The 14,165-nt window shown below is 43.2% G+C and overlaps 1 protein-coding gene across 1 annotated transcript in view; it reads right to left on the bottom strand.

Annotated features, from left to right (window-relative positions):
- MYO3B (myosin IIIB) overlaps positions 1-14,165 on the bottom strand; it is a 460,143-nt gene that overhangs the window by 251,347 nt on the left and 194,631 nt on the right. Inside the window, 6 exon segments of the mRNA XM_055121066.1 lie at positions 4,250-4,379; positions 6,519-6,607; positions 9,049-9,202; positions 10,395-10,542; positions 11,700-11,910; positions 12,919-13,045. Of these exon segments, the coding sequence (XP_054977041.1) occupies positions 4,250-4,379; positions 6,519-6,607; positions 9,049-9,202; positions 10,395-10,542; positions 11,700-11,910; positions 12,919-13,045 (859 nt within the window).

Here is a 14,165-nt window from a genome sequence, read left to right as displayed (position 1 = left end):
TGAGCCAGTGTACTGATGAGTACTGGTGTCAGATTCTTCAGGTGTTCGGGTCTGACCTTGTCCAGACCCGGTGCTGTATTCGTCTTTACCGATGAAATGGCATGTTGAATTTCAGAAGGGAGGACGTTGGGAATGACATATACATCCTGCAGAATTTGATTTGTGGGCAGGTGGACATGGCTGTCAAAGAGATCTGAGTAGAAGTCGTGAATAATCCTCTCCATTGCCTTTCTGGAAGATGTGATAGATCCATCAGGACATCGGAGGGCAGTCATCATGGTCTTGTAGTTTGCGAAGGACAGGAGAGCATTGTGAATACTTTTTCTGACTTCTGCCGCACCAGCCAACACTGCTGCTCTTCTCTCTTTGAGGCCTTCCATTATCATTTCTCTGCATAGCTTTGCAAGCTTGAACGTTAGCTTGTGATTGCCTGAGGCTCGTGCCAAACCATGTTGGTGAATGAGCTCAAGAGTTTCCAAAGACAGGCATCTGTTTGTGGCTTTACCACTCTCAGCATCCCTTGTGCAGTCATGGGGGTGCTGAACCAGCCGATCGGATTCCCCATTGATGTTGTCAAGGACGACATCTTCCCACATTGCCGCAATAGTGCCAAAGAGCTCCCGGTTCGTGATCATTCTGGGAGGTTCTCTTCTTAAACTTAAAACTTTGCACTCCTTTCTCCCCGCTCTGTGAAGTAGAATTTTGCACGAAGGAGACGGTGGTCTAATCCTGTTTGGAAATTTGGGACAACAGCAACATTGGTCAGGCAAAACCTTTGATTGAATATGATATGGTCAATTTCATTGTGGAACTGTCCACCAGGAGACTTCCATTTTCAATGTTTAGATTCGGCTTCCTGGAACTGTGAGTTACCATGGATGGCCTTGGTCAACATGATAAACTCAGACAGTCTCTCACCCTGATCGTTCCATTCTAGGCCATGGGTCCCAATGTGGAGTTCTTTGGGCAACCTTCTCGGTCCTATTTTGGCATTAAAATCACCGACAATGATGTAGAAGGTGTGGTATTCTTAATAGAACTTCTCCAGCTCCATGTAGAACTTCTCAATTTCTTCTTTATCATAGTTGGATGTTGGTGCATAGAAAATGAAGAAATTGCTGACAGTGAGCCACATCTATTCAAGCATAATCATCTAATTCAGGTTGTGAGGCATTCGAGTGAATCAATGCTCATGGCCAAGTTTGTGTTGACAAGGACACCGATGCCACTGACGCCTCTGTTGTCGCTTGTTCCGAGGAACAGTTCTTCTCCAGTGTCGAAAATGGTGTGATGTGATCGATACCTTCTCGTTTCAGTCAGACCAATAATGTCGTACTTGATTTTCTGCACTTGCACAATCAGGTCCTCGATGGATGCTTCCGATGCCAGCATATGTGCATTGAAAATACAGACAGTCATTTTAGTCCTTCGTTTTGGCAGTCTAGTTCATCCCTGAGATTTTATCAGGCTCTCCTTGCTCATCCTTCTTAACACTGCCTTGTCGGGGGCTCTTTTGGTGTTAAGCAAATGAGGCCCATTGTTGTTACTGTTTTTGGCATATCGAATACACCACGGGTAGTTTGCCAGGCTCTGCAGTGCGGGCAGGGTACTCTCGGTAGCTTGCCGGGCTCTCCAAGAGGGATGGAGGCTTTTAGGGCAGCCTCCAATCACCTTTACAGGTGTTCCTATGGTTCACACCATATTTGAACCCCATCAAACATAGTGTGGAAATTATGGAAAATGGGTATTTAAGTGTCTTATGGTGTGTTGCGTGGCAGCCTGGAGGGTGGCGGTGGCTGGGTAGTAGAGGTAGTGGAGGTCTGCAGATGATTTATCTGGCGCTGGTAGGGTGGGTCATCTGGGTTTGATACCTGGGGCACCGGAGATTGAAGGAGGCAGACAGAGGATCTTGTTTCTGAGTCTCATTGAGCCTGGAGTCCACGGTCACAAAGTTCTGCTTTACTTGGTTCTGTGGGGCTTCACTCATGCGTGAGGTTCGGCCCGAGTGTCCAGAAAGTGGTCTGGAGCATGGAGGTGGCTGTGTAATGGGTATTATACACTACACATGGCTCTGTGTAGCCCCGTCAGGTCAGCGGGTAACATTAGATCCAGGTCCGGGTGACCTTTAGTTCCAGGATGATGTCATTTTATCTGGGCCACCCACACCGGGTCTGTCACAAGGCCACCGTGCCGGCAGGTCAGGCCAGGGCAGGGCAGTCAGGCTTGGTGGGAAGCTGGTTCTTTCCATGCATCTGGGACATGCCCGGTGGGCTGAGCTTTGGGGGCACCTGACTGTCCATGGGGCAGATATAATCTCACCCCAGCATCAGGGACAGCCCATGGTTCCAAAAAAAGGCTTCAGGTGGGAATGGGTTCCTGGGTCCTCTCCACCCCACTTGGTGGCCTTGGGCTCTTATTCCACCTTCAGGCTTTTGTTTGTTTGGGGCCACACCCTGGTCACACCACCTGGATCCAACTGGACCTCCCACCCGAGCAGCCTCAGCCCACACTGTGATGTTTTCCCTGAGTCCCCAGGGAAGCTGCAGAGATCGGGCTGGCTTGTGCAGAAAGACAGACTGTCTGTAGGGGATTCAGACATCCCGGATGCTGGTGGCTGAGATGCCACCCTGGGGATTGGATTCGAGATTCTGGGAGCGGATCACTCATGCTCCTCATGTGCTTCATGCTTGAGCACATGTTTGAAATGTCCCACGAGAAGGAGCTTCCTTTATCTTATGCAGTGTTGGGAATTAGACTCGTGGCCTTGTTCACACGAACCAGGTGCTTCTCCACTGGCAATGGCGGGTGCCCGGCCATCTCAGCAGTACCCCACAGTCAGTGGCACCCCACCCACCAACCATCCGTGTTGTGCTGCCAGGGACCCCACTTCAACACCTACTGGTGTCAGGCCACTCAGTGCCGGATTCAAACTGGCCCTATTCTTGCAGCCCAGAGCCAGCTCCCAGCCACTCAGCCTTACTGCTTGGTTATATGGTCATGAGGCTACAACCGGCAGTGTTCGGGGTTCACTCGGGCTCTGGGCATGGGGATCACTCCCAGTGGGGCTGGGGATTCAACCCAGGTTGGCTACATTCAAGTCAAGCACATTACCTGCTCCGTTAGTTCTTTGTCCTCTCTCTCTCTCTCTCTCTCTATATATATATATATATATACATATATATACACATATATATGTATATATATACATATATATATATATCACAGTATCCCATTAATCACCAATTTCTCGGGCGGGCTCAGTAACATCTCATTTCATCCTTTCCCTAAGATCTTATAAGTCTGTCTCTACTCGGTCCTCCTAACAATGTTGCACTGGGGGCTCTTCAGGGTCAGGGGAATGAGATCCAGCTTGTTACTGGATTTTGCATATGAATACACCATGGGAAGCTTGCAAGGCTGTCCCACGTGAGCAGGAAACTCTCAAAAGATTTCCAGTTTCTCCCAGAGGGAGAAGAAGGCTAAAGATATCGCTTCTGGGAGCTTGCTTTTAAGTCTCTCTCTGGATGTTGGCCGTTGATGGGATGATTACACACACCTGGGTTCCTCTGCTGGTACCTTCATGCATGAGTCCTGTCCGAACGTGTTGAGAGGAGCCTCCAGCATGGCTGTAGCTAGGTTCCAGTGGTCTTTGGCCGCTGGGAGCTCTGCTTGGGGTGGGGAGGGAAGCTGGAGCCCATCCCCTCCAAGGGGCCCCGGGGAAGACAGCCAGGTGTGCGGGCAAGAGACTCTCTGCCATATATGTATATGTATATATATATATATATTTAATATATGTCAAAAGGGCTGGAGCGATAGTGCAGTGGGTAAGGTGTTTGCCTTGCACTTGGCCTACTCGGGTTTGATTCTTCTACATCTCTCGGAGAGCCTGGCAAGCTACCAAGAGTATCCTGCCCGAACAGCAGAGCCTGGCAAGCTACCCGTGGTGTATTCAATATGCCAAAAACAGTAACAACAAGTCTTACAAGGGAGACATTACTGGTGTCCGCTTGAGCAAATCAATAAGCAATGGAATGACAGTGACAGTGATGTGTAATATATAATATATACAATATAACGCATATATTACACTGCAATAGAAACACTTCCCTTCTCTTGAATTTAGTTGGAAAGCCTTAATCCTTCTTAACTTTCAAAATGTCAGTTATCTTAGCAGTTTTTAGACACTAAATAGAACCTTTTACAGTGTTTGTAGTGCCAAGCCCAGAATTATCAGGAAAGCTCCAAGCACCTGTTTTGGTCAATGGGATTGAGAAGAGTTGCTGGAGAAGCTTGTTTTCTGATGTTCTCAGGACCACAATTACATCAGCAGGTAGAGTATCTCTGTTTTTCTCAAGTACCCCAGAGGCATCATATAATACCTGAAATATAAAAACCGAATTGCACATTAACCCATAATGACAATAAGTGGTAACATTAATAAGCTGTCTGAGTCGACCATTAGTCTGTCTCTGTAGAAAATGTCTTGACACTGCCCCTTTTTAAAAATCCACACCATCAAATAAGGAGAAGATAATTGCAGTTTTGGACAGGCAAGCTCATCCTAACTTCTCGTTTCATTATTTTTTACAATGTAAAATGGTACATTCCATCTGACTAATGATGAACATAGTAATTTGGACACTCACTCACTATTAAGATAAACCATCCTAGGATTCAAACACTCTTATTACCTCCATTTTTCTGGCGGGCAAACAGAATCTTAGAAAGATGCAAGAAGGGCTGATGGTCATTTATTTCAGAGGGGAAGAGGAGGGAGATGTTTCATCTTTCACATTCCAATCCCCTGTGTTCTCCTTGCTTTCAAGGTACTTGTGGCACCTTATTGATAACTCAGGATTGCTCAACTGGTCTCAGTTCCCAGAACAGAAGAAGTCAGGTCTTTGAGACTTGTAAAGATGAGTAGAAATAAGCAGAGTGGTGAATGGATTCAGAAAAAAAAAATACATAACTCCGGGTTAGGGTTGGGGGAAAATCCTCTTCTCCCCCTGAACTCAAAGAAAGGAGAAAAGGGAGTAAAATGAGCGAGTAGAAAATAAGGATAAAAGGATAGAGAAATAGGAAGAAAGGCACAGGCCAGGCAGGCAAAAAGGGATAGGGAGGGGAACAGCACAAAGAGCAGGGATGGAGGGAGGGTGAGTGGTGAGAGTACAGGGCCAGAGGAGGACATTAGATGGCCAGATGTGGTCACAAAGGAAAATGAAAGATTTCAGGACAAAAGTCAGATAACTATTTCGAGTAAAGATATAAAATAGACAACAGGGGTACTGTGGAAAGAAAATAATCTCTTCACTTGTGTTAGAATTTGCCTTTCAACCAATCCTCAGGGAGGCAAATTAATTTCTGTGTCATAAAACGAAAATGAAAGAATAATTTCAATAGCTGGGTGATATAGTTCTGGGGTAGAATTTATGACTTGTAAGTACAAAGCTCTGGATTTATTTTTGTTGTTGTTGGGGGCGTTGGGGTGTGTGAAGGAGGAGGTCACACCCGGCAATGCTCAGGGGTTACTCCTGGCTCTATACTCAGGAATTATTGCTGGTGGAGCTCAGAAGACCATATGGGATGCCAGGGATCAAACCCAGGTTGGCTTCATGCAAGGCAAATGCCCTACCTGCTGTACTGTCACCCCAACTCCAAGGACCTAGATTTGAACCCTGACAACTTCCCCCAAATAAGTTGAGAGATGGGCTATTTCACGAGGTAGAACATATGTATAAAGCCCTGGGCTGCTTCATCCTCAAGACCATAATAGTAATTTAAAGCAGTAATGTTGATGATAATAGTAATTTTATACATCTGAAATCAACAAAATAATACAAAAATGCCCTTTTGGGAACAGTTGCCCATGATGGATCCAAGGCCTCAGCCATAATTCAAACGGTTCCTGCCAGAGTAACTTGAGCCATGAGTTATTGCTATGGGACTCGAGAATTTCTTGCATCAATCACTGATCTGTTTTAGGAACTTGAAATCAAGATACCAGCATAATGTATGAAAAGTGGAGATTTCAGTTGATGTTGGAAAAGCTTATCATCTGGATGATAAAGTGAAATTATTTTTCCATTTCTTCTAGACATTCGCGGGGGAGGGGGGCCTGTAGGCATATATTTAATGTGCTAAAAATTGTGCCCCACTGTGATATTAACTCTCCTCCATTACTGACACATCTCCAAATGACTTCAGGATGTTAACATTTACTGCTAAACACTGTGAAAGCAATAATATGTTTTCTCTCTGGAGAGCTGTCACAGCGAGGCCAGACCTCAGGTGAGAAGCAGATGGCAGCTCTGTGGGTCTCCCTAGTGAGAAATTGCTTCTGTGCCAGGGGCAACTTTCTCTGAGCAGCACCACTGAGAAAGTTTGGGAATTATAATGAGGTGCTCAAGAAGAATTAAGAGGGGGAAGAAATCTGCTGCAATTGCACAAGTTGCAGAGACAGGGGACTGTGGACGTGGACCCCTTTATCGAATTTAGGCTTAGTAGCGCACGCGCCTTACCTTTCCCGCATAGTGCTGAATGCCAAAGCACAGCTCCACTCCTTTAGGTCTCCAGAAGTATTTGCATCGTAGGTTATTTTCAAATTTATCTGTAAGGATAATCATATTCAAAAGTTAAAAGCTGAACTGCTTACACCTTCATTCAAACAAACCCTCTGCTCCTTGATTCAGGAATGACAGAGTGGCTTGGTAATATCTCATCAAGTACTAACTCCCATACTGTCTCTCCAGCCCAAGAGGTTTAAATGTACATATTTAAGATATGTAAAGCAAATACAGAAACAAATATGTGAGCAACTCATATAGCACAACAATAAACAATACACAAGAGTTGGGAACTTTTAGGGCACATGTTTAGCATGCCCAGGTTTGATTTCTGGCACAACATGGCCCTCTGAGCACTGTTTGGGACAGCCCTGGAGGCCCTGAGCATCACTAGGTGCGGGCCTGCAGACCCCCAGCACTGTTTGTATAACCTGAGTATCCCTGCACTGTGGGCCTGAACAGCTTCGCATTTTTGGGCTTTTGCACTGCACTGCCACCAATGTGGCAGAAAACTACCTGTGGGAGCTCAGACATCCTGAACACCACTTAGGAATCTTCTCTCCCACCACCAAAAACAAACAAACAAACAAAAACAAGGACTGAGAAGATGGTCTAAAGGGATGGAATGCATCCTTGCGCGTGCAAGGCTCTGAGTTCAAACACTGGCACTGCATTATGCACCAAACACCTCCAATTATAGCTTAGTGCCCCCAACCTCCAGAGCTGCTGGTGTAGCACTAGTATTCTCCAGTGTCCTGGAGCCTGAGCAGTACCACAACACAGCACTTTGGACTAAACTATCAGGCCCATACTGCTAGGTTGAAATTTTGGGGAGTGCCCTATTACCCCAAACCACTGGAGAGTACCTCAAATATAAATTAATTTAACATGGACAAATGATCTATGTAGGTATTACACACACACACACACACACACACACACACACACATAGCCAAGAGACATGAAAAGACTTCTTTGGAGGGTAGCAGGGGAGGCACACCCGGTGATGTTCAGGGATTACTCCTCGATCTGCACTCAGGGATCAGGGTACCATATGAGATGCTGAGGACTGAACCCAAGTTGGCTGCGTGCATGGCAAGCATCCTACCTGCTGTACTATTATTCCAGCCCTGAAAAGACATTTCATATTGTTTATAATTAGGATGAAAACCAAAAACCATAAAGAGATTTTTTTTATCTCACAGTACTTAGAATAACTAGTATCAAAAAGTCAAGAAACAGCAAATGCTAATGATTTATAGAGAAAAGAAATCCCTAAGACTGTTGATGATTATGTGAAAAACAATTGCTATAACTATGGAAATTAGGATGGAGGGTTTTTTCCCTTTTTTGGGTCATACCTAGTAATGCTCAAGGGGTTACTCCTGGCTCTGAATTCAGGAATTACTCCTGGCGGTGCTTGGAGGACCATATGGGATGCCAGGGATTGAATTCGGGTCAGCCACCTGCAAGGCAAACACCCTACCTGCTATACTATTGCTCTGGCCAGGATGGGGTTTTCTAACAGACAAAACAAAAACAGAACTACCTTAAATCCATTAACTCTGTTTCTGGGTATTATTAAAGAATATAAAAACACCGGTTTAAAAAGATATGTGGGGGCTGGAGTGATAGCACAGCAGGTAGGGCATTTGCCTTGCATGCAGCTGACCCGGGTTCGATTCTCAGCATTCCATATGGTTCCCTGAGTACCGCCAAGAGTAATTCCTGAGTGCATGAGCCAGGGGTGACCTCTGTGCATTGCCAGGTGTGACCCAAAATGAAAAAAAAAAGATATATGAACATCTATGTTCATTACAGCACTATTCATAATAGTCAAGATATGGAAACAACCTAAGCTGTAATCTAAGTGCCTGTAAATGGATGGCTGGATAAATAAGATGTACGAGACAGATGCATATAGACTCATAGACCCACTGTGTTTGTATGTGTGTGTGTAAGTGTGTGTGTATCTTCAGCCATAAAAAGATGAAAGCTTACTATTTGCAAGACTGTGTATTAACTTGAGGGGATTATGCTATATAAAATTAGTCAGAAGGAGATAGGTAAGTACTTTATGATTTATCTTGTGGAATATATTCATCTGTGGGATATAGAGAAACAAAGCAAACACATACTTTGACAAGAGAATGCTCATTACCAGATAGAATGGGGGAGGCATAGAATAGTTAGAAGGAATCCAAATAGTTGGTGTTGGGCAGTGCCTGGCATTTGGTGGTGAATGTGATGATATATACAATTACTAAAGTGAGAAACTAGATCCAAAATCTACACAGTGCTATAAATCAATAGTCAAACAAAATTGAATATTAAAGATTTTGCATTTTTATCAATAATAAAAGACCCAGAGTGAATTCTTTTACAATTTACCTTACAGCCAAAACATAGTCAATTTGTTCAAGCACCCACATGACACAAGTCAACTCTCTTCTGCGCATATGTGATTTTTCCAAAAGGTACGTACCAACAAGGGTCTGATCACTTGCTTGGGGAAAACGACTTTCCTCGTCCAAAAGGGCCAGTAGTCCCAGGGGTTTCTGGAGGAACATGTCCAGGAGAGGACGATTGTCCTCATATTCAATGGGTGTAGCATCAATACCCTCATTCTGATATTCCATCTGGAGGGAAATGGATTGTGAATCTCTCCAGCCACAACTGCACTAAGTACTACCAGGCTGATTTGGCCTGGACTCACTGTGTCTATTAACACTGGACACACGTGCACATTAAAGGACTGTCCTGTATTTAATGCCGTGGAAGCTTTGGGCATAAGTCTTTGGGTGACTGGCAGGCAGCTGAAACTGGCCCAAGAAGGGGAGGGTCTCTGCCTCTCAAATCCTGACCTGATAATTCAGAATTTAGAAGATGACACAGAATGGAGGGAAAATAGGTGAATAATATGGTTTAAATCATGGAGGAAGCACATTTCTATGAAGAATTCTGCAAGGAAATTCTTTCAGACTAGAAATCTAGAAAACTCCAGATTTCCCAGAAAAGTAAATTCAAGAAGCCTAGATTGTAATGAGGTTGGGTTTTGTGCTGCGCTGGCAAGAACAGAGATGTAAGGTTTTACCCACCTATAATGATATGGTCAATACAGTTCATTTTAATTTATACCTTTGTATTAATTTAACTACAATACAGTCTTGGTGTCCCCATTTTCTACATTAAACAAAGGCATTAATGTTTCATTACTTCAACTACTGCATACACAATTTTGTGGTTAGCTAGAATAAGGAGAGCCTGGTCTTTGAGTCCATTAGCTCACGCCATTTTTCTTTAACATTAAATTCACAAAAAAGACTTCTGATTTTTTTTAACCAAGAACATATCATACTTCTCTAAGGAGACAACCTCTTCCATGTTTATGTATTCTGGAGATAGAGTATGGAGAAACCAGTTTGAGAGTTAAACAGCCCATGTTAAAAATCATTACCCCAAATAACAAGAACATATGCCCTGATTTCAAGAACACCTTGCATCATTTTGGACATAATCCTAGACAGTTTTACTTAAATAATGCAGAAAAGAATGCAGTATTTTGGGCAATACATCTGAAACAAGTTTAGAAGCAATATTTAAATAATTGGCATGTCACCAGTCCACTCAAGTGAGGAAATGTGCCCTTCTAAAGAAATCAAGACCTTTCAGACTAAAATTAGACTATTCATTCTGACAGGACTGCCTTGCCAGTGGTTTTGTTCTCCAGAGCCCTTAACCTACTAGTCTAATAGGATGTCTGTTTTAAACTGTGGGCAGCTCACAACCAGTTTCACCCCTCAGATTAGTAACATTAGAGTCCAGTATTACCTGCTCAAGAGCAAACACATGCTGATTGAAATAGTATTGGATTTGCTCATTGGCGATGTTTATACAGAGCTGCTCAAAAGAATTTCTTCGGAAGTTCTCAAATCCAAAAATATCCAAGATCCCCACATTCATCCCATCGTCTGCACTACTGCATGAGAGAAAAGAATAAAACCCATTAGGAGAAGAAACAGCCACACCAGGAAGGTGAGAATATAGGAGTACACGTGTCCTCACTCTGGAAAAGCAGTTTTCTATCACCTCTAAGAGAAGACACAGTTTTGTCTTAAACCCTGAATTCCTTTAGTCTTCCAACAGCATCTACAATTAATTTTCTTAAGTGTAGTTTCCTTTAGAATCTTGCTCTAAAAAGGGGCAGAGAGAGAGATTAAAGAGGAGTCACTGTTTGAAGGAGCTGCTGTTCATTCCTTCTTCCATCTACCTACCCACAAAGCTTCACTGGAAGAATATGCTTTAAAGCCTGATGCTGTCAATTCTTTCACAAAACCATGAATGCTTAGGAAAACAGGTAGCAGGTGCAGCAATAGCAGCACCAGACTGTAGTGATAGTAGTAGTAATAGCAATGAAATATCACTGTATCACTGTATCACTGACATCCCGTTGTTCATCGATTTGCTCGAGCAGGCACCAGTAACGTCTCCATTGGACCTAGCCCTGAGATTTTAGTAGACTCTCTTTACTCATTCTTCCCAACAGTGCTGCACTGAGGCTCTTTCAGGGTCAGGGGAATGAGACCCATCATTGTTATTGTTTTTGGCATATCGAATATGCCACAGGGAGCTTGCCAGGCTCTGAAATATATTTGCCTTAATTTTTTTGTGAAATCCTTAAATTGATTCTTAATACAACACTAACAGGAGGATCTTACGATCCTCTGGGTATATAGGTGAGAAATTTGTGACTTAGAGCATGCAGCTGATTAAACTGTGGATTTTGAATGCAAACCCACATCCACCCAAGCCTGTTTCCTTAAGCACTAACTATAATAACTCTTAATCAAAGACAGCAGCAGTGATCCCCCCTTAGGCCTCTGTACCTGGTGATTGTGAGACTGTCTTTGCTTTCTCTTTTTCATAAATACTTTAATACCTTCCTCCCCACATTGCTGTGAATCACATGACTCTCAAGTATCATCTCTCCTAGATTCCTTTCTCTTTTTAAAGACGGTCTGATCACTTTGTTAAAGAAAATCCAAGAGAAGGCCAAATACTTCCTCCTGCAAATTCCCAGGAACACTGGGATTAATGATAGCCTTCCCGAGGCTTCTGCTTCCCAGGGGAACTTGCCATATGTTTTTGTCTGGCTGCAGGAGTGTATTGATGCGATTCACAATCCAACTGAAGAGCCTTCCATACAGAGCTTTGGACATGGCATCTCGAACATCTGCAGCCCTATCAACAGTGTTGGCACGGATGATGGTTTCTCCTCGAGTGACCACACAGTGGGAGGTAAGGGCTTCCTGGAGCTCTTCCGGGCTGATGCAGAGAACGTAGGCAGCTAGAACAATGGGTAAAGATGGTAGCAGGGAATATAGTCTTTGCACCCTTCCTTCCCTCCCATCTTCACTCTCTCTTCTATTCTCCCTGCCCTCCCTTCTCCTCCCCTCTCCTCTTTTAAAAAACCACAGTGAAAAGCTATTCACAGGTATATGATAAAAAGAAAAAAAGAACAACCCTGTGGAATTTATTTAGTAGAATATACTGTACTACCATTTTTTTCAGAGCATGACAAAGCACATTAGTATATTAAAATGCTGCATTTAAAAAGAAATGCACTTACTTAATATTTTTCTATCCAGGGATTCTCAGTCCTTCTGTCAACATTATTACCTATGGGACTGTAAACTGTGCCTGCTTTCTTTCTTGCAGATATTAATTCCGTGTATTCAGAATAAGAAGATCTAATTGCTTGCAATTTTATTTTATTTTTTTTTAAATTTTTTATTGCATCACTGTGAGATAGACCCTTACAAAGTGCTTCGTTATTAGGTTTCAGTCATGTTCCAACACCCATTTCTCCACCAGTGTACACTTCCCAGCACCAGTGTCCTCAGTTTCCCTCCCATCCTTCCCCCTCCCTCATGCCCAGCATGACTCTGGCAGGCATTCTCTCTCTCTCTCTCTCTCTCTCTCTCTCTCTCTCTCTCTCTCTCTCTCTCTCTCCTCTCCCTCCCTCTCTCTCCTCCCCCGCTTTTGGGTATTGTGGTTTCTCGTAATTTTTTAAACAAAAATTAAAAGACTTTCTAAAGTAGCCAGGGTTGAGAACACTTGTTCCAAATAACCTACTCCCTGGAATTCTTCTCTATACAATATGTACTTAAAGTTTATGGGAAGGGCATGGTATTTATTTAATTTTTGAATATACTGGTTAGTGAAATACTGATTAGTGAAAATACCTAAAGTTTTGAGAGGTATCAGTAACAGACACACTAAATTGTACCACCCTAGAAAGTAACCCAAGTGAAAGAAATGTAGGCAACATGGCGCCCAGATACCATATGTTTACCATTTTCCAAAGCTTCAGCACTGGGCACTTCACTTTTATCAGTTTGATGTTGAGAGGAAATAGCTGCAAATTCAATGTTTCCTGTATTCAAAATCCCAGCCAAAATTCTGTATACTGAGTGTACCTCCTGAAAAAGATATTAAGAACCATCTTGGGAAGCCATCTGAAGGTCACTGTCAATAAAGTTAATGTACCACTAGCACTGGAGAGGAAGCTCTGAGTTGCCCACCAAAGTCCATACTCCACTTTCTTCTGGACACAAAGTTTCTTTTTTATTGTTGTTTGAGGGGGAACACTCCCAGCGGTGCTCTGGGCACAGTCCTGACTCTGTGCTCAGGGATCACTTCTAGAGGGGCTTGAGGGACCATCTGGGGTGCTGGGGGATAGAATCTAGATTGGCCTTGTGCAAGGCAAGGGCCTAATACTTGTACTATCTCTCTGATCCCACTGATTTTTTTTTCCTTTTTTTAATTGAATCACTGTGAGATACAGTTACAAAGCTTTCATGTTTGAGTTTTGGTCATGCAATGATCAAATACTCAGCACTTCACCAGTGCACATTTTCCACCACCAAAATCCCTAGTATCCTCTCCCCCCATCCCAACCCTTCCCCTGCCTGTGTGGCAGATAATTTCCACAATACTCTTTCTACTTTGATTACATTCAATATTTCAATACCAGTCCCACCATTAGTATTTGGAATTTTCCCACCACCACTCAAACCTGCCGAAAAGGCAATGCTAGACAATTTATTTTGTATTGTTTGTTGTGAATAGCATATGATGTCATGCAGTCCAGATTCTGCTAACATTTTAATAATTAGAATCTGGAAAGATCTCTGCAGTGAGCTGCTCAGTTCCGAGATTCTTTTGTGTGTCTCTGGATCATGGCTGTTAAGGACCTTAAAGAGTAGCCAGATGCAGTTTGCGTCCCACAGATTTTAATCTCACTTGCAAGTAGGGAAAATCTTGTAACTGAATTCTAAACCATGGAGTTCTCATTTGTGAAAATCAACCAGCATGCTTCTTTTGTTTCTCATTATTGCTGATTGGGCTTCCCAGCAACCTGGTCTCATCTATATCAATCGACAGGTGGCTAAAGACCATGGTTATATGAATTGAGTTGCTTAGAAGAGCCAAATTTGATTACTGTATTGAAAGTTGAATACATAAGTAGCATTAATATAATAATGGTGTACAGTTGAGTATAATTGAGCAATACAGATTTGAATGTCATGGGTCACTTAT

The sequence above is a fragment of the Sorex araneus genome, chromosome X, assembly GCF_027595985.1.
Source record: "Sorex araneus isolate mSorAra2 chromosome X, mSorAra2.pri, whole genome shotgun sequence".
In the NCBI taxonomy this organism is placed as follows: domain Eukaryota; kingdom Metazoa; phylum Chordata; class Mammalia; order Eulipotyphla; family Soricidae; genus Sorex; species Sorex araneus.
This window is presented reverse-complemented; position numbering and strand designations above follow the sequence as displayed.